This window comes from Protopterus annectens, chromosome 11.part0 (assembly GCF_019279795.1).
Source record: "Protopterus annectens isolate FY-2018-M chromosome 11.part0, PAN1.0, whole genome shotgun sequence".
Classification (NCBI taxonomy): Eukaryota; Metazoa; Chordata; order Ceratodontiformes; family Protopteridae; genus Protopterus; species Protopterus annectens.
The window spans coordinates 1,326,245,962-1,326,265,098 of NC_056745.1; the positions used below are offsets into that span (position 1 = coordinate 1,326,245,962).

General features: G+C 38.5%; 1 protein-coding gene across 7 annotated transcripts in view; it reads right to left on the minus strand.

Annotated features, from left to right (window-relative positions):
* FLNC (filamin C) overlaps positions 1–19,137 on the minus strand; it is a 287,042-nt gene that overhangs the window by 23,051 nt on the left and 244,854 nt on the right. For 6 of the 7 annotated variants that reach the window (XM_044088642.1, XM_044088641.1, XM_044088640.1 and 3 more), the window contains 8 exons: positions 18,856–19,059; positions 11,237–11,389; positions 9,807–9,929; positions 7,823–8,062; positions 5,594–5,863; positions 5,044–5,181; positions 3,685–3,800; positions 2,209–2,341 (listed from right to left, as the gene is read on the minus strand). In XM_044088642.1, the coding sequence (XP_043944577.1) occupies positions 2,209–2,341; positions 3,685–3,800; positions 5,044–5,181; positions 5,594–5,863; positions 7,823–8,062; positions 9,807–9,929; positions 11,237–11,389; positions 18,856–19,059 (1,377 nt within the window). The remainder of the gene's footprint in view (positions 1–2,208; positions 2,342–3,684; positions 3,801–5,043; positions 5,182–5,593; positions 5,864–7,822; positions 8,063–9,806; positions 9,930–11,236; positions 11,390–18,855; positions 19,060–19,137) is intronic. The other variant, XM_044088643.1, reaches the window with a different exon arrangement.

Sequence of the window (19,137 nt, forward strand, 5' to 3'; positions counted from 1 at the left end):
CAGCCATAGGAAAACTGTTGTTGCTTATATTTACTTATGTTCTCATTGACCTGCAGATCTACAATTCCTCTTTCATCAGTCAACTCCTCATCTTGTATATAACCTGATCTGATCTACACTTGCCATACCTCATTGTCAAGTGGGTTCCTCATCTCCTCAATGAGTTAACCTTTAGTGGCACTCAATGGCCAGCTATCAATGATGGTGGTTGGAGCTTGGTTAGGTAGCTGCAGCTCACAAAAGAGTGGGCTTCTGGACAGCCAAAATCATACTCATCCTGTTGATGCGGCATGCACTGCATACCACCATAATGCATATAATGCATGTGTGTGTCCATGCAAGTCAATCAATTGTGAAGGTAAAATGGAGATGACAAGGTAGAGATGTGTATGTGTGTAAAGATTTAAGTATACAGGTGCATATATGTGTGTGTGTGTGTGTGTGTGTGTGTGTGTGTGTGTGTGTGTGTGTGTGTGTGTGTGTGTGTGTGTGTTTCTATCTATATCTATACACACACACACACACACACACATATATATATATATATATATATATATATATATATATATATATTTATACATATGGGTCTACTGAAAAAGAATGAATGATCCAAATATGTTTATAAGACTGATCTCAAAAGGTCGACTTTGTAAATGTTGAAACATTATTATGTATGTGTTCAGGAAAATTCTCAGTGCATACAAAAGAAAGTTGAAAAAACAAAAACAAAATTTAAATAATTTTTTTGCAGGGGCAAGCCATCCGTGAAACCCCCACACCCCCTGCTAATTATATATACTAACTTTGAGATCACACAATACCCAGGGAAAGAGAATATTTTCCGACCTGGAGATTGTCAGTCTTACACACCTGTTAATCATCTCTGTAGTCGACTAAATTTTGTTATGGAAACAGATATTGACCAAAGAGGGATTTGTCCACATTCAGTTCTCCCAAATATATAGATAGATAGATATAGATTAATATAGCTGTATGCACATATATGTATAAACCAAAATGTAAGAGGCAGACCCGAGTCTTTATTTATTATTATGTTGGCCACCAGTTACACTTTCAATTAAATGCAATTTACAGAAGTCAGATATGAATTCTTGTCCCAATGTCAAACTTTGCACATGCGATATAGTACAGAAACAGCTGCATGTTCAAGTTCTGAAATGGATGATATACTAAGATGAGATCCTGAGTTGGTGTGCAAGTTTAGATGGAAACTTAACTGGCACACAGAGCCTATTGCTCTGGCAGTGCTCCTTTTGTTTAGTACAAGAGGTGTATAAACCTCTGAGCCCAAATAAATAATTGTATTTGTGTCAACAGCTATTTTTATGGTTAAAAATGTAGATATTAATCTTACAAAAACACAAATTAAGCAGGACAGTCCAGGATCAATTAGCAGCTTGGGCACCAGAGGAGCTGAAGAAGGAGGGGGGAGCAGCATTTTGTCAGAGTGTCCAGTTCAAGAGGCAGGGATGGGGTGGATTTCTGTCTGTCATCTGGCATTTCCCTAGTGACGGTGGCGTGTCATAACTGCTGGACAGATTGCTGTTAAAACTGGTATAAGAAGGTAGGGCTGGACATATGCAGTGTTATGTGCGATGTCAGCTGCTCCTCCTATTAAATACATCGCAAATATCTCCCCCAGTGTACATATAACAGCATATATGACTCTGCAAAAAGTTCTGCTCCACATTTACCAACCCACCTATGGCTGAGGTGGTTCCAGCCCCCCAGGTAGAACTCAGGACACTATGTTAGTAGTAATTTCAGCAAAACAGCAGATTTTATCTGGGGGGTACACAGTAGAGGGTTTCTTAAAACACAAATTAAGTTTTTTCTGGACCCTTCCTAAACACTGTGTGTTTCTACAAATAACTGGTACTATAAGAATGTTAATGAAGATGTCAGCATTACAAAATTACAAAATACAGATGAAATATTCTTCAGCTCTCTCCATGTCTGTCCAAGTGACTCCACTCTTCACTATAGCCTGCAGAGCTCTGCTGCACTGGCAGACACTGGTGAAAATGTTGTGGTTCACTGGAAATAATGCACATGGTGGCAAAAGAGAAACATTGATTACTAGCCGCGTTACAAGGAATTTGGCTTTTTATCATTTTATATGTAGCTGAAACAATTTACAATGATAAACAAAATAGTAACATATACCTGTATGAATAAACTACTTACCACTGTCCAGCTCAGATACGTAGCATTCCTCAATGGCACCTGAAGGGGTATGCACTTTAGCATCTATTACACCTCGAGCTCCATTCAGCTGTACTGCAAAGGAAGCTGGCTGATTGACCTTTAATCCAGTTTCCTGTAAAAGCAATGGGGATTACTAACATTACATGTAAAATAGCATTGAAAATTATCACAGCAACAATGGTAGTCCAGAGTTTCCTGATGGAGAAGCAATGTCCACCAGTTTAGAAGTCAAGGGGCAGAGACAGCATCTTACTTTCTCATAATGTGACAGGTCACCCAGTTACTGAAAACTAGACAGACCCCAGCTTGATTAACAAGGCGTTTTATATCAAATTAGGAAACTATTTTCTAGAAACAGCTTGGAAAGGCTTACTCAGATTGAACTACAAGATTACTGTAATTTAGATACCTTGAAAATTATTTGGAAATACATTGTATCCTAATATTATTGTACTAGGACAGAGAGTTTTACAGAAGGTATGCTGGGACAGAAAGGACACCATATTTTTGTTTATCCTACACATATACTGGCAAAAATTGATCCCTAACAGTGGAACACGTAGTTCCAGCAGCAAGGGAATGAGTGGTGAAAAGGTAAAAGTAGCAGATCACTTATGCTATCAGTTCTTTCTGTGCTACATTTCTGTTTTTGGAATCTCTTGATTTTCTGAAATTCTTAAGGCTGTGAGTTTGTATATCAGCCTAAAAAGCAAATCATACAATCATTGTGGTGATTCACTGCATTCAACCTATTGATCTAAGCAATGTAACAGTCTCTCAATAGAAATCATACCTGACAACTATACATGTATTTTAATGCAAAAACATAAGACCGATGTAACAAACAACAACATTTGTTCATGTGGGTGCAGCTAAATGCTGTGCAACAAAAACAGTAAGGCGATTACTACAATTTCTCCCCTTTTTGTAGCAACATAATATGCAATTCTGTCTTCTATATAATAAAATTCTATCCTCAAAATTCAAACTCCAGCTAACCTTCTAGAAAACCTATCCATGTATGCTAACATCTGTACAGCTACCCCCTCATTACTGAAAGTTTTATAACATCTGTTCAATTTTTCAATCAAAACAAAAGTATCAATCTGTTTCCATGCTCTGTAGCAGCAGAACAAACTGTAACACTGGGAGATAATTCTGCTATTTAACCATGTTATATATGCTACTGCAATATTAGTGTAAATATTTTCTATATATATTTATATGTATGTTGTTTCTATATACTATTTTATGTGATACAGTTTATTGCAAGGTCCCTGAGCTGCTGCTGAAAAGTGGCCTTTTACTTGGCTCGGTCAGCCTATCCTAATAAACAATGGAAATAAATAAAAAATGATGTATACAGAGGTTCACTAGGTATGGATTTGCCCCTTGGTACTATGGACTCAGCTAAAGGGATTTGACTTCCCCCACCCAAGATGGACCAGAGCTTACCTGAAGGCTTGTGACGGTGAGTCGCCGTGCATCATCAGACAGGGATGCAACAGGAACAATGAAAGGGCTGTCAGGGATGTGCTCATCGTTAAACTTAATCGATACTTCATAGTCACCTGGAAATGCACAAAACACCAGTAATAATCAGAGGTGCTCTTCAGAACCCAGCTTACTGTATTTTCACACCCTTCACTTAACAGAACTCTAAGTGCAGACTTAAGGCTGACCCCCACTCTGTCTGTAGATGTAAACGTGCACATAAACAGATTGGTAAACATGCCGAATACTGAAATGCTTTTTGTAATCCTTTTTATGCTGGTGAAATAAGACAAAGTGCTAGGACTGAAATTCTGAAGTTCATCTGCAAATATAATAAGCTGAAGATTTCTACGTTGTGGTTATTATTTTTTTTATTAATGGGTTTTGACTATGTTTTGACTAATAGTGCCAGTTTCAAAAGTTATTTGTAAATCTGAAGTTGAATGGATGATAGAAAAGGCACATCTTATCATTGTTTCAGCCACACAACTTTCCTAGGTAAGAGTTATCTACGGTTGGCAAACCGACTCTCAGAAACAAGGCAATTTGATCTCAGTGTTTATTTAGACATTTTCCTGAAACAGCACAGCATTTAAGACAACAGGTGTGAATTTGTTTCCTTGTTTACTCTAGCCCAGCTTGAATGACCTGTCATTTGCTAAAAGAAATTGCAACTGGGCTTGCTTATGCCACAACCTGCAAAGCCAATTAATTTGTGAGTAGTCATTGTCTTTCTGTGAATTTTATTATATTTCCTGAGGAATGTAATGAAGTGGCTGGAGAAAAGTACTCAAGTTTCCAACCTTACTAAAGCCTATCCTGAATGGCAATGGAATTCTTTGGAAAGGTGGCCACCTAGTGTCCAAAAGACATTGTTTGCTATAACTGTGCCTTGCAGTATATATCTTAAGAGATGGATACTTCAGCTTTAGATGGAAATGCTATTATTTTGTGTTAAAATGTCAGGCACTTCGAGAGTCTTGGATGAGAAGGGTTATTGCTTGTTAGGAAAACACTTTAGAACATGCCAAACAAGTGCATTTTTAAGTGACTCTGTATCAACAAATGACTGAAACTATTGTATCTGGATCTGCCTCTGGCCCAGGAGGTAGTGAAAAAGGTTTCCAGACCAGTTTACTTCTTCTGGTTAACAAACAAGTAAAACAAACAGATAAATAAATAAATAACCTAAAAGCATAGGTAATTGTAAATGTTATTTTGTCAATTGCGTTCAGATGGACAAATCTTGCACTCAGGTCTGATGAAGTATGTAAACAAAAATATCCAGACGTGTTAAGGTCGACTATGGGCTTTACTCACCTGGTTCTTGAACAGTGTAAGAAACTCCACAAGAACCATCCTTTCTATCTTCAAAAGAAATCTCTGCTTTGCTTGGACCTTCAACTGCAATTGACAGACCTCCTGCACCAGCTTCTCGGGTCCATATGCTAAACTCAGCTGTGAAGAAGGAGGAGGTGAGATGAGACTGTTTATAGGATGGAATCACATACTTTCAGTGGTAGCTAATGTTACTTATTTTGTATTACTTCTCTTTAGTTAGTCCTTCTTAAGTGTGGACATTAGTGCAAACAGAACATGGGGAAAGTATTTTCACAGCAGTATTTCTAGAACTTGTCTTTATTTAAAATACATTAATTTGCAAGGCTACCTGCTGTACTAGTGTATCTCAACTATAAAAATCTTCATGCAGACAAAGTAACCCTCTAGTAGAACTTTTCACAGTAATGTAATTACGGTACTGGCTAAAATCTACAATGCAGTAAGTTCGAGAGCTGAAAACTAAGCATTCAGTAACAGAATCTTAAAAAAAAGTCACATTCTTTTAGCTCAGAGAAGAAAGCAGATGTACCTGGAACTCCAGCAACACCTCTCTCCAGACCTGTTCCACCAGCTCGCACTTTGTGGGATCCTCCTTCTCCCATGGGCCCAACAGTAAACTGGAAGGGGCTGCCAGGGACATGTTGGCCACGGTACTTCACGTTCACTGTGTGAGGTCCCATTTCCTGTGGGACAAACCGAACACTGTAGGTACTGTCTTCTCCCTCAATAATTTCTGCATCACTTGTCTTGCCTGCTGGACTGGTGACATGGGCAATCATATCCTGTGTGCCTGTTTCTCCTAGAAGACATGAAATGACAGGTAAAGGCTTCCACTGTGAATATTTCATACTGAGCATAACAAAAATAATAAGATTGGGCCTTAATAATATTATCACAGCTGCAGCAGGAAAAATATTTTAAATGGTAACAGCAAAGCTGCATGAGTGACATTCCACTATTTTTAATAAAGCATTCAGTGCAAGAACTCTAAAACTTCTATCTGCCTTATTTCTTCTGTTCTGTGTTTTAAATTTTAATGACATTCACATTACATTTTTACAATTCTAACATGTAGGGGAATCTCTCTACCTTGAATGGCAGGTATTTGTCTCTGTTAGACAGGGAGACTGTAGATACAGATATTCTCTACCTGTGACAAAAATAGCATTGTGTTCTGCAAGCCTTTAAAAACCTTCTACTATACTGGCAATTTGCTAATCCTTCCAGATGTAGGACATTTGGGGAATTTAGATTGCCATTTCTGGTTTTAGCTTTTACTTTTCTCTTTTTCTCCAAGATGTTCTTATTTAAGGAAATGTCAACATGCTTGCAATAGTGCTAGGATTCACGGCCCCTCCAAACTTACTTACAGGATCTACCTCTTAACGATATTTACTGTACTTTTTCCTATGTTGTTCTAAGCACATTAGCACTGGGAAGCACAATGGTTTAGTGGTTTGCCTCACAGCTAGAGGTCTGGGTTCAGTTCTGATCTCTAGTCACTGTCAGCAGGGATTTTTGTATGGTCTCACCATGTGTGTAGAGCTTTGCCTTGGGTAATTTGGTATCGCCTCACCTCCCAAACCATATTGTTTGTTTGTTTGCTTGGTTTTTACTCTTGCCCTTGTGGCCTGACACATGGATGAAAAGGGTCTGAGACCTGTTCAGTTACTGGATAACTAAGTAAAAGAAAAAAAAGAATGTTTTGTATCTCTCGCATTTGTCTATAAGGAATTGCACAGGTGCATCTCTCCATTATTCAAGCCATATACCTTTTTATATCCAACAATGTTTTCTTCAATGATCCGATAGTGCTTTTGTTTCTTTACTCTCTGCAGTTTAAAGCATCAGTTTTAAAAATATCTGATTTAAAAAATGCCTATAGTCTGGAAACAGCTGAACTAAATTAATGTAGCTAAGTAAAGCAAAAGGATACCTAAATTAAAAAAGGAATACTTTAATGGCATGTGTCATAGTGGCCAAATGTTATTTGTGTGAGGTTGAGTTGTGAATTCATTTGATAAACACTATCAAACGCTATTAAGCACCTAGTGTAAAACAGCTAAGCTCCAGTTATATGTGAACAACAGTCTGTTTCATATCACGCCTAGGTCATGAATTATCTCTGTAGTACTCACTGTGCAACCGTTAACTGTAGTTATTCACTAGTGTCATTCTCTGAATGAAAGTTAGACCTGTTTTTTTAATTCCAGGTTACTGTTCAAGATTCACATTATCATTTCATTATCTGAATGCAAACATCCAAATAGCTAATACTGTGTAACATGGTAGTGAAGTGTTTAGCAATGCTTCAGCCCTAAAAGTTAGGAGTTCAGTCCTGCTGTCTAGATGATGCATTTGGTAAAGTATCTCATGGCTTTTATAGGTTCCCATCGAGTAATCTGATTTTGGGTTTTCACTGAAAAGAGTCCACTGGCCTAGTGGGTCTAACCCGATTAACAAAGTATAACTAATTAACATTTTCTCCTAAAGGCAAGTCAGCTGACATCACTAAATAATTTATTTTTTGGAGCTTTTCTCCTTGTATCTCTCTCTGTCTTGTAAAGGACATTTTGGCCAAGTAGTGCTAATATGAATTAATAAAATACATAAATAAATACATTCCTCAGGTGGTTAATGTCTAACTCATGACATTCTTAAAGCAAAAATTAAATAATGGCTAACCTAAATATCACAGCAAAAGGCAACTTTAATTTCCCATATATGGTCACACATATATACACACACACACACACACCCTCTTGTTGCCTGGCGATGCTGAAGCTACCAAGGCTGTCACGTCCCAGAAAGTCACCAAAGACGTTGTGGAATGGGTCGCCTCCAACCTGGGTGGATTCTTCTACCAGGACCTCTCTCTTGGTTTCCCCACCACGAGTTTTGCTGATCTCAGTGCGCTCAGTACGGGTATAGGTATGGCTGCTGCGAGTGAAAGTGCGGGTGAGGCGCTCCTGGGCTGAGACCATCTGGAACCAGTTTCCTGGATGACATGAGAAGGAAGAAGAAATGGAGAAAGTAGAAGAAGTGAAGAGGAGACAACTGATAGCTTGATAAAGGACAATTCTTGGGTAGAAAAAAGTACTAGAAAATTATCTTTATACAAACTAGGGTTCTTTTTGATTCAGACACTTTTGATGTCTTGCTGGAACCCCCAGTTTTATGCATTTAAAAATATGTTTGGCATTGCAGTATGTTTCAGACTGTTTATGTCCTGAATTTAGCCAGTGTTTCCTTATATCAATATTCATGGTAGCATTCACGATTCACATGGCTCCCTGTTACACTGAAAGTTATATTCATAATTGCAGCTCTGAATGAAGCATATTGTGATGTGACAGGATAACTATGCTCCATTCTGTCTCATTTTGTTCAGTATTCCAAAACCCACCGGGCTGCATTTAAACCTATACATTTCAAAAAAGCACCCAAAGAACTAAAACAAAGGAACCTAAACTATAGCATCTCTACTTCAACTTATCAACCCAGTAAATAATTCAGGTGACATTTACCCCCCCCCCCCCCATATTCAAGTGCAGTGTGATCTACATACAGAGAGAGTGGGATTCAAACCCACAACTTCAGAATGGAATAAGGCCATCACTTGTACATAATGTAATTCAAAATTATAGTACTGGAGGAAAAATCAAAACTTTAATGAGAATGACTCTGCTTCCCAGCCTCCAACTACAACAAAAACATGTGTACCAGAACAGTAACACTGAAACCCACAACTGCTGAGTGCAGCAGTCACAAAAATCAAAACAAAACTTCAGAACATTGACTTTTCCACACCTTCTAAGGTTTAAGTGGCAAGGGCTTCCTTGTAATGCTATTTTAGTGGTGCAATAATGCTACCATTTCTGCAGGTGGTTTATTTCTTGTACATACCAGTAACATTACCACCCCCTATTTCAAAATTGGAAAAATATTTCTCAAGATTAGCAGTGTGTATACCATAATGAGATATAGTTTACTGACCATTTCATTTCATTGATTTTTTTTCCAGATGTCTGCATACAGACACTCTAACTGCTGTAGAATCAGCAGACCAGAGCTGCAGGATTTCATTCTGCAAACATCTGAATGCAGCTGGATTAACTTGCCATACTAGCTGGATGCAAACCAGCAGCCTGTAAGGGCATAGACAGTGGTTCTCATAACCACTTTGTTAGGGCACTATGAGTAAACCACTAGGAAATTAAACTTAAAACAAACTTTTGAAAGTAATAGGATTTAAATATCTGGAATCAAAATCAGCCCTGCCTGGAGCACAAATTAAGCGCTAGGGCTATGGTATTCATACCATAACTTCTGAATGTTTCAACATAATTGCATCAGTATGGGAAATGCAAGCCAGATCTGTATTATGCCCCTCACTCAGCAGCAGGAATTGTGTAATTTCTAATTTTTTGATGTCACAGGTGAGCCACAATACCTCTTTTTTCTCCCAAGGATTGATAAATAACATTAACAGAACTGAAAGTAAAAACAATGCAGGAAAACACAGGAGCTTGGGAGGGTTAAGTGGGGTAGCATATAAACTGAAGTACAAAGTGAAAGATCTTATAAAGAGAGCAGTGTGGTAAAAGGAAGAACCAGAATGTGCTGCAGTGACTGGTCCTCAGGTGGCCACCATAACTTAACAAAAACGTGCTGTAATCCAGGTGCTGTCAGGTGTGAAATTGTCAAATCTGTCAGAGCAATAAGCCAGTCTGTCTGCTTACCTGGAATTTTGAGATTGAGATCACAGGTGCTGCCTATGGTTGCAATAGAGGGAGCTAGCCGTTTCCTGGTGATGCTTTCTTTAATGCGTCCCTCTCCTGTTACCTTCACAGTGAATGGGCTTCCTGTACAAAGACAACAGAATGAAACACAGGAGTTACTCTCCAATATAGCTAAAAGCAGACAATAGTTTGCCTTCACCCAACTCTCCTTCTGTCCAGCTATTGACTAGATAGGATTTCTGTGCATGGTCAAAGTAAAAAACTTAAACTGCAACTACTTTGGTTTGTTTTGGATTACTTAGCTGAGTTAAAAGTAGAAGCTATGATACAGTTTTTGATATTAATGTATTTTTTAATCATATTCAGTAAATTTGCCTTTCAGTGTAGCTCGAACACTTCTTATTGTGTGATATACAACTGCTTTCTTCAACAACAGGAGTAAAATGGCTAGCACTATTTTAAGCTACCGAAATCCTACAACAATATGGGAATAGGCAATTCAACTGACTGTAATGTGTCTGAAAAGTGTTCTCTAGCACTTTGGAAAAAAAAAAAAAACAATTACATAGCTGTACATCAGTATGTGGGTAGTTTTCTTTAAACCCAAGTTACAGTAACTGCAGAGGAACATGGCATGGAGTAACCTGCAAAGGAATTTAGTGGACTTTGCACCCCATGAGTTAAACTGCTTAAATTTCTCTGAATACAATTTCAACCATTATTTAGTCAAAAATGCATTCTGGTAAAATTGTCTTCAGTTTAACTTAGATCTTTCACTGTGCAGCAGCTAAATTCCTTGGTGCTAGTGAGCTATGAAATCCTAAAATCATTTGGTTGTAGCTAAATACTAGAAAGACAGAACCTATTATTTTCACTACAACCACTATAGCCCGTGTCTGATTCATCTATGTAACAGATGGCCATTTACTTACCTTATAATATATGTTAGTTACAATCTGAAGGCACAAGCAATTCTTGAATGCATTTCAGAAGGCATCATTAAATACAATGATGGCCTAATGGTTACAGTGTTTGCCTTACAAACACAAAGTGCAGGGTTTGAGTCTCACAAGGGATAATTGGCTAGGCTTAAAATGACTTGCAAGGGCAGTTAGCCTAGTACTAATCTATGAACCTATGAACAAAGATTCAGAGCCAAGGCTCTTGGTCTAGAGAGTCTACCTGCAAGTCCTATGCTGCACCTCTTCCCCTTAACCAGTCCAGTCTATACTTCTGTCTTTGCCATGTGTGCTTGAAACCCTTTGTTGGCCAAAATTCCACCACTGCCTAAAGCAAATTAGTCTAGATCTAGCCTCCTCTTTCTGACGAGTAGTATTTTCTTAAATTACTCATTAGTCCGCCTTTCAGCAGCCTCATCTTTCTCTCCCTTAATCCTTCCTTTCAGTTCCACAAAATCTGCTAAGACATACCTGGCACATGCTTCTCTGCGAACTTGATGTTAATGATGTAATTTCCTGGCTCCGTAGGGCAGTACGTCACCTTGCAGGTTCCATCTTCCACATCTTCACAGTTTATGTCTACTTTGCTCGGTCCTTCAATTGACAATCCAAGTCCTCCATAACCTTTAAAAAAAAAAGAATACCAGAGTATGTTTTGTGTATTTTATGCTGAGACCCATTATAACAAATCTAGACTTATCAATCATAAAGATAAATTTGCAATAAGTAAATCCATCCTGCATGAAACATTGTATAACAATGAATGTGATTTTCAGCGAGTTCATTCATAGCAGTGCTCAAAGTATGACATAGTATTTTCGATTTCTGCTTCCTGCTGAATCATCTAAACTCTGGAGCTCTGCACCCTTACAAATTGGCCTGTATGCTTACAGGACTGAAAAAAGGAATAGCAAATTCTATACTTCTAGCAAGCTTTGCCATTGACACTGAGCTGTGGATAGCAACTGTTTCGACCAGCATATGGCTGGGGGGAGAACCCTACGCTATTCTCCTTATGGTTGTTTAGGACTTCATAAATCTAGCAAGGAAAGGATACAGAAAACTATGGCCTCACAGATGTAGTTGCACCTCTCACATATCTCATTATAAGGCTTTGCTCCTATCTGACCCATGAAATTGTTCTCTTCATACCCTTCTTGAAAAAAAAGTGCTGTTTACACAGAGAATGAGTTGTATGTTCATCATCATCATTTTTCGTAATAAAAGCTTGTAGATAAATTTGTACAAATAATTTCCAAATGTCTTAAAGCCATTACACTTAAAAGTGTAACTGTCAAAGTAGGTATGAACTCTCTCTAACTGTATCTAATTCATAATAGTTCCACCATGTATTTCCTTGATAAAAGGTGGTAAGGTTCATTGTTATCCACCAATGATTTCTCTTAACTTTGAAGGAGTTAAGAACAGCATTAGTTTGCCATTTTGTATGAAATAAACAGACTACTCGATATAGGATCTCATTCGGTGAATGTCAAATTCACCTCCTCTAGATTAGAAGCTAGTAACTACTGCTGTGGTGCCTCTCTAATGTAACTAAAATCCTGAACTCAGTGATTTCACCCCCACAGTGGACCATCAGAAGATCTCTGCTCAGGTTGCAGGAAAGAGTCAAGATGTGAATGAACAGCCATTTTATATTTTAGGACAAATACATTCTGCACTCATTTTCATCTTATTGACATGTCTATTCAAAAGCCACATTTTTATTATTAAATCCAGGAATGGACTTGTTATCATTTACTCTGTAGCTACACTGAGTGTAGGAAATGTAGCATCTCTTGGTCGATTGCTCAGTTACTATTTCCAAATGCTGTTTTGGTGCAGGCAAAGAAATAACTGGTGAAAGTCTCTACAGAGTGTAGCCTGTGCTTCCTGTAGAAAGTCATACAGCTCTGACACTTTTGTAGGGCTAAGGAAACCCAGTCATGGAGTGCAACAGAGTACTGAACCCTTTAAAGGGTGTGATTACTCCTCTTAAATCACCCTGTAAGGGGGTATGTTGTATAAGGGGTTGTGTTTACTCCTATTAAATCCATCCTGTAAGGGGTGTGCTCACTCCTTTTAAAACCACCCTATAAAGGGTTATGAACATTCCTCTTAAACCCACTGTATAAAGGGGTGTGTTCACTAATCTTAAACCTATCTTATAAGAGGTGTGTTCACGCTTCTTAAACCCACCTTGTAAGAGGTGCACACACACTTCTCTTAAACCATTTCACAAAATATATTTACAAATCCTTTGCCAAATCCAGAATTAAGCCCTCCATCTGACCAAAATATCCAGATATAATTATTGTGTATGAAAGTTTATAGAACATATTAGTAGGGAATGACAATGATAAACCTCTACTGGTTTTCACAATATGGTTTTAGTCCCATATAATGCTATCTATAGGACATCCTACTTCTGAATTCTACAGCTAAAATAGGAATGTGATTATTTTCAAAGTGGCTTGTATTACTTAGTGTCAGTATTAGCCCACAAGGATGCACACAGATGGTTAACAGCATAGCTGCAGAAAGCTTCTGGGAATTGCTGCCCAAGTGCAGTGTTTTATCAGCTGCAGTATTCACTGCTTGTACTTCTCTGCTTTACTTGGTGGCACCTCTACACCCTTAGCACTAATACATTGATTCTAAGTTTACTTTTTCACATGCGGTTAGTAAGTATTCCACCATTTAATGCAATTCCATTTATTCCATCTCCACAGTCAGTATTACTCCAGTGTATCAATTAGGCTTTCCTCTCACTGCCAGCTCTTTCCATCAGTAACCAATACAGTATATTCATCCTGAAGAATCCTTCACATCTTCAGTTCCTTCTGCTGAAGGATGAAGAGATGTTAACTTATTAACCCCCCCCCCCAACCCTGACCTCCCTATACTGCCTAACTAACTCCTGGGATATTAATGTTTGCAGCATGTTTTAAGAAACTCGGTTTACTGTTTAAGTTATGTATTGCCCTGCATTTGTAGCAGTATCTGATACTAAATGAGTTATAGAGGTTTAATAATGCTACAAAGTATTGTTGTTTACTGTAATTATACTTGCAACTGTGTTTGTGAAACATATATACCTGCTCTCTATTTTTGGTATTTTCTGCCTTACTACCCTCTCTCTATATATATATATTACCAGAACTGTGTTCCAGACTGTCCCTACTCCAAACACCTGCATTTACCCTACTGGACGCCTTTGAAGAATAGGGCAAACAAAGGAGAAAAACCTAATAGCTCCCAAAGAGACATTTTCCTTCTAAAAGGGCAGGGAAAGTATGTATTGACACTGATCCAAATAAACTGTTACTACACGAATGTTAAGACTTTGCTAGGATAAGCAAGCCTCTCAGGCAGGTTAGCCAGCAGCCAAACCCTCTCCTCAGCCTCTCACTCCTTTCTTATATTTAATCTAAACTGCTTCTTACCCCCCTTCCTACACTATCTGATTTATCCTTACTTCCCCTTAGACTACCAAATCTAATAGGGGATCTCTCCATTGCTACATAGTGACTGGCCACTAGGAGCTATCTTAATCATAGCTTTTTCATTGTATTTCTTACCCTATTTCTAAATCCCTACCTTCTTGACCCTGTTCCCAGTTTTTCCTTCACTCTGTTCCCAGTATCCTCAGACTAACTTATACACCATATCTCCTTTGTACCAAGGCATCCTTAAGAAGTTTCCTCTCCTCTAGCATCCTGACCTTCTTTCTTCTAGCCTCTGAACTTGCGTCTACATTCTCCCACTTTCAGACTTACCTGCTGGACTCTGAAACTTCACTGATTGTCTTCCTCCTCACTCTGCTCTGCTCTCTTGTCTCTACCCGCTCTGTTCGCCCTCTGAGCTCACTCCGCTCCCCTACCCTGCCCCAATTCTCACCCACCCCAATACTCCTACATTTATACCTGTAGAAGTCACACCCCCACTCTATCCACTCCAATCAGACAAATCTCTTTATGAACTCACCCAACCCCTTTTTAACTCACATCATACCCACTAATTAACTAACTTACCTCCTCCTCTATCACATAAAGTCTTACTACTACTACTCCTCATCTGTTCTTACAATCTACCTCTCATCCTCTCTCTCACCTCCTCAATCATTATAATGCATACATCATTTATCCCCTCACAACTTCATCTACTCATCTGTATATCACTTCTACCTCCTCTAGCAACTACTTATCTCCTAACCTCCTATGAACAACCACTTTACTCTACCCTTGCCTTTCCCTCCATACACACCTCTACACCTACATCTCCTTTCTCTCCAACCTTCTTAAATCTCACTTTTAAACCCAATTACCTACTAGCCAAATACCACAGACTAGCACACTTTAAGATAAACAACCCAAAATCTAGAAAATTAATTGACTGCTCTTGTAAACCTCTACATCCTAAATATTTCACACTCCTCCACTCACTAGTGGATGGGGACATTCATCCCAACCCTGGCCACACTACATCTATACCAAGGCCAACAAAAAAACAGAGAAAGCTACTTCTCTATCACCTACCAAACCCACCAACTCACTCTCCATAGCTCATCTCAATATACGTAGCATTTGTAATAATATCACTCATGTCCATGCCCTCCTCGAAGTCCACCAATATGACATATTATGCCTATCTGAAACATGACTAAAACCTACCATTAAAGACAATGAAATCACCCCATCTGGGTACAATATCATTAGACTCGACCGCTTAGTTAAAAAGGGAGGAGGAGTAGCAATTCTCCATAAAGCACAACTACAAATCAGTACTATAAAGCTGAAACTACCCCTAGAAAATAGTGCCGAAGTAATTTGCTCCAAACTTCAAGTCAACACAAGTGAAGCCATAAATATCATTTGTGTATATCTTCCTCCAGGAAATAACATTAATACTCTAGAAAGCATCCTAAGTTGGGTCTTCACTAACATCCCTCAAGAAACATTAGTCCTAGGTGACATAAAACATTGATTGGAATTCCTGTAATAGTACAAACCCCACCTCCCATATAAACCTATATGGCTTTACACAACTTAGTAATGGCCCTACCAGAACTAATAAAATCAGTAACAATGAAACCACCTTAGACTGGATTCTTACTAATACTCCCCAACAAACCTACCAATCAGGTACCCTTCCAGATGATCTAAGTGATCATTCACTAACTTATGTTATTAGACATAAAACCAACCTAATTTTTCCTACCACTTACAGAACATTCCATTCAAAAAAGCAATTCAACTCTGAACTTTTTCAAACAGAACTAAAACAATGTAATTGGTCTCCACTAAAATATCTTCCCCTTAATGAAGCAGTAGAATACTTCAATTCCACATTTTTATCCATCCTAGACCTTCATGCCCCAAATCGAATCAAAGCTAAAGCAGCACTCTGGATGACCAACAATGCAAGGCAAAAAATCATTCTCAGAAACAAATCCTGGGCAAAATGGCATACCACTAAGAATCTAACTAACCGCCAAAACTTCAGAGAACTTAGAAACAGTACAAAAAAAGTGATCCTGACTGACAATAAGAACTATTACCTTCAATTACAACAAGCCTCCAACAAGGAACCTAAAAAATTCTGGACCAGCATTAACAATATTCTATCCCCAGGCCATTCTGTCACACCCAACCCTCAAGGCTCTAACCCACAGACTCCCACACATACAGCTAATGCCTTTAATTCTTTCTTCACTAATACTATCCAAACTCTTGCTCGTCACCTATCTCTTGACACCTCTAAGCTACTTTCACCTACTGCAAATCCACCTCCCTCCCTTCACTTACAACCAGTTCCTACCTCCTTTATCTCATCACTGCTCCAAAAACTAAAACCTACCACCCCCTCCGCAGACAAACTTCCTGCAGAGTTCCTGCAAATAGGTGCTAAAGCCATTGCCTATCCCGTGTCTATTTTGATAAATAGATCTATAAATGAAGGAATTTTCCCTTCTATCTGGAAGATATCTCATATCATCCCACTACACAAAGGGGGGAACTCCAATGACTTCTCTAACTTTTGCCCCATAGCATTACTATCACCTATTGCTAAAATCATGGAAAAATGTATACATAACCAATTACTTACCCACCTTCTCCACAACAACCTACTCGCTAATTGTCAGCATGGATTCAGACCTTCCCACAGTACCACCACTGTATTACTCTCTTTCACAAACTCCATCAACTATAACCGTAACAAAAATAATCTATCATCTGCAGTCTTCATTGACTTATCTAAAGCTTTTGACATGGTTAATCACAAACTTCTTCTTCACATACTGAATTTTCTCTCACTTGATCCTCCTTCCATAACTTGGTTTACATCTTACCTAGAAAACCGTCAGCAGGCAGTACTCTGGAAAAATTCACTTTCTGATCTCCTTCCTATCTCTTTAAGAGTGCCACAAGGCTCTATCTTAAGCCCACTTCTATTTTCCATCTTTATTAATGACCTGCAATCAGCTATCCCAAACACTACCTGCATTCAATATGCAGATGATTCTACTATAATCTGCACAGCTACCTCACAACCTGAACTCCAGTCTCTTACCCAAAATGCTTTTAACACTGTAAAACAATGTTTTTCACACTGCTGCCTGCTCCTTAACCCCAAGAAAACCAAACTGCTACTCTTCTCACCTACCCGAAAGTCAACCCCACTAAACGTCACTCTCACTTCCACTGATGGTACTCTTATTTCTCCTGACCCAACTACTAAATTATTAGGAATAACAATAGACAACAATCTCAACTTTGACTCTCACATCAACAATACAATAAAATTAGTTAATAAAAAAATAGGATCCCTATACAGAATCAAACCTTTCCTTACACCTGAAGCAAGAACCACTGTAGCCGGAACTCACCTAATCTCTACTCTTCTCTATGCTTCCCCCATATACAGTAATCTCTCCAATAGCAACCGCAAGAAACTAGCAACATCTTACCACAATATTGCTAGATTTGCTACAGGATTCCCTTTTAGAACCCATCACTGCCTGAATCTAAGACAACTAGGGTGGCTTGAACTTCCTAACCAGCTTGAACTTCAACAGCTCACAATAGCTCACAAGATCCTATACCAACCCACCAAAACATCAATACTCTCCAGCCTTATTACACCATATAACAATCTGAAACATCTGCGCTCTTCAAACTACTGATTAATATTGCTAAACCCAATAACTCTGCAGGAGACTGCCTCTTCTCCAACTCTGTTGGAAAAATATGGAACAAACTACCCTCTGATATCATATGTCTGACCTCTTTCCCAATTTTTAAAAGGCAACTGAAAATGTATCTCAATAAACACTGGCTGTGCTCCTGCACTAACCCAGTCTAACTCTGCTTCTTCTTCTCTTTCTTTTCTTTTTCCATAATTTTTTCCCTGTATCCTTGATAACGTTCCCTTTACATAACATTTAAGTATATATATTTTTTCACATATATATTGTCAGACTGCTGTAATTCACACCATGTGAAAAAAAATATATTTTATTACCTATTTTGGTTTGCTGCCATAATAATATCTGTAATAACCTGTATTGTCTATTTCTGTTTGAACTTGTAATAACTAGTGGAGCTTTTCTCCCCGGGCCTCTACTGAAAATGGATATATATCCAGCTAGACTAGCCCGGTCAACAAATGTAAAATAAATAAAATAAATAAGTCCTGTGCCGCACTGCATTATTAGGATACCTTAATTATACTGCCATAGGCAGTCCTTCCATTTCTGCTTATCACACAGTTTCTAATTAACACATTCTGTGAAATGCGGGTCACCTAAGTGTAGGAATGATGATCACTGTCTGCAGTTCAGAATAACACATAGCCTGCTACAACTCAGTTTTAATAGAGTGAAGGCCTGCATACCTTCACAAAGGCAACTTATGCGTGTAGTAAAGCTCCGTGTCTGTTTACTACAGTTTGAAATATTTTACCAGAAATGTTTCAGCTGGATTATTTCCCATCACTTTGCTTTGCTGTTTCACATTACTCGATCTCCCATAGCCATTCATGCATTATCTATGAGGTAAAAGATGAGTTATAATGTGATGCTTCCTTACCAGCACTTCTTGTGTCCACAATGAAGTCTGCCACCTCAAAGGTGCGACCTTCAATTAAACCTTTTCCTGAAACCTTCACTTTGCTGGCATCCCCGATCTCAGATGGGCCAACCATGATTTTGAAGGGGCTATTGGTAACATGTTTGTTGTTCTTCTTTACACTCACCACATGTTCTCCTACCTCTTTGGGGGTGAAGGAAATGCCTAAAACAAAGAGAAGAAAATATAAGATGAAGATCAGCTAATTTCAAGTTGTGAAACATTAATGAGCAAAATTTTGAG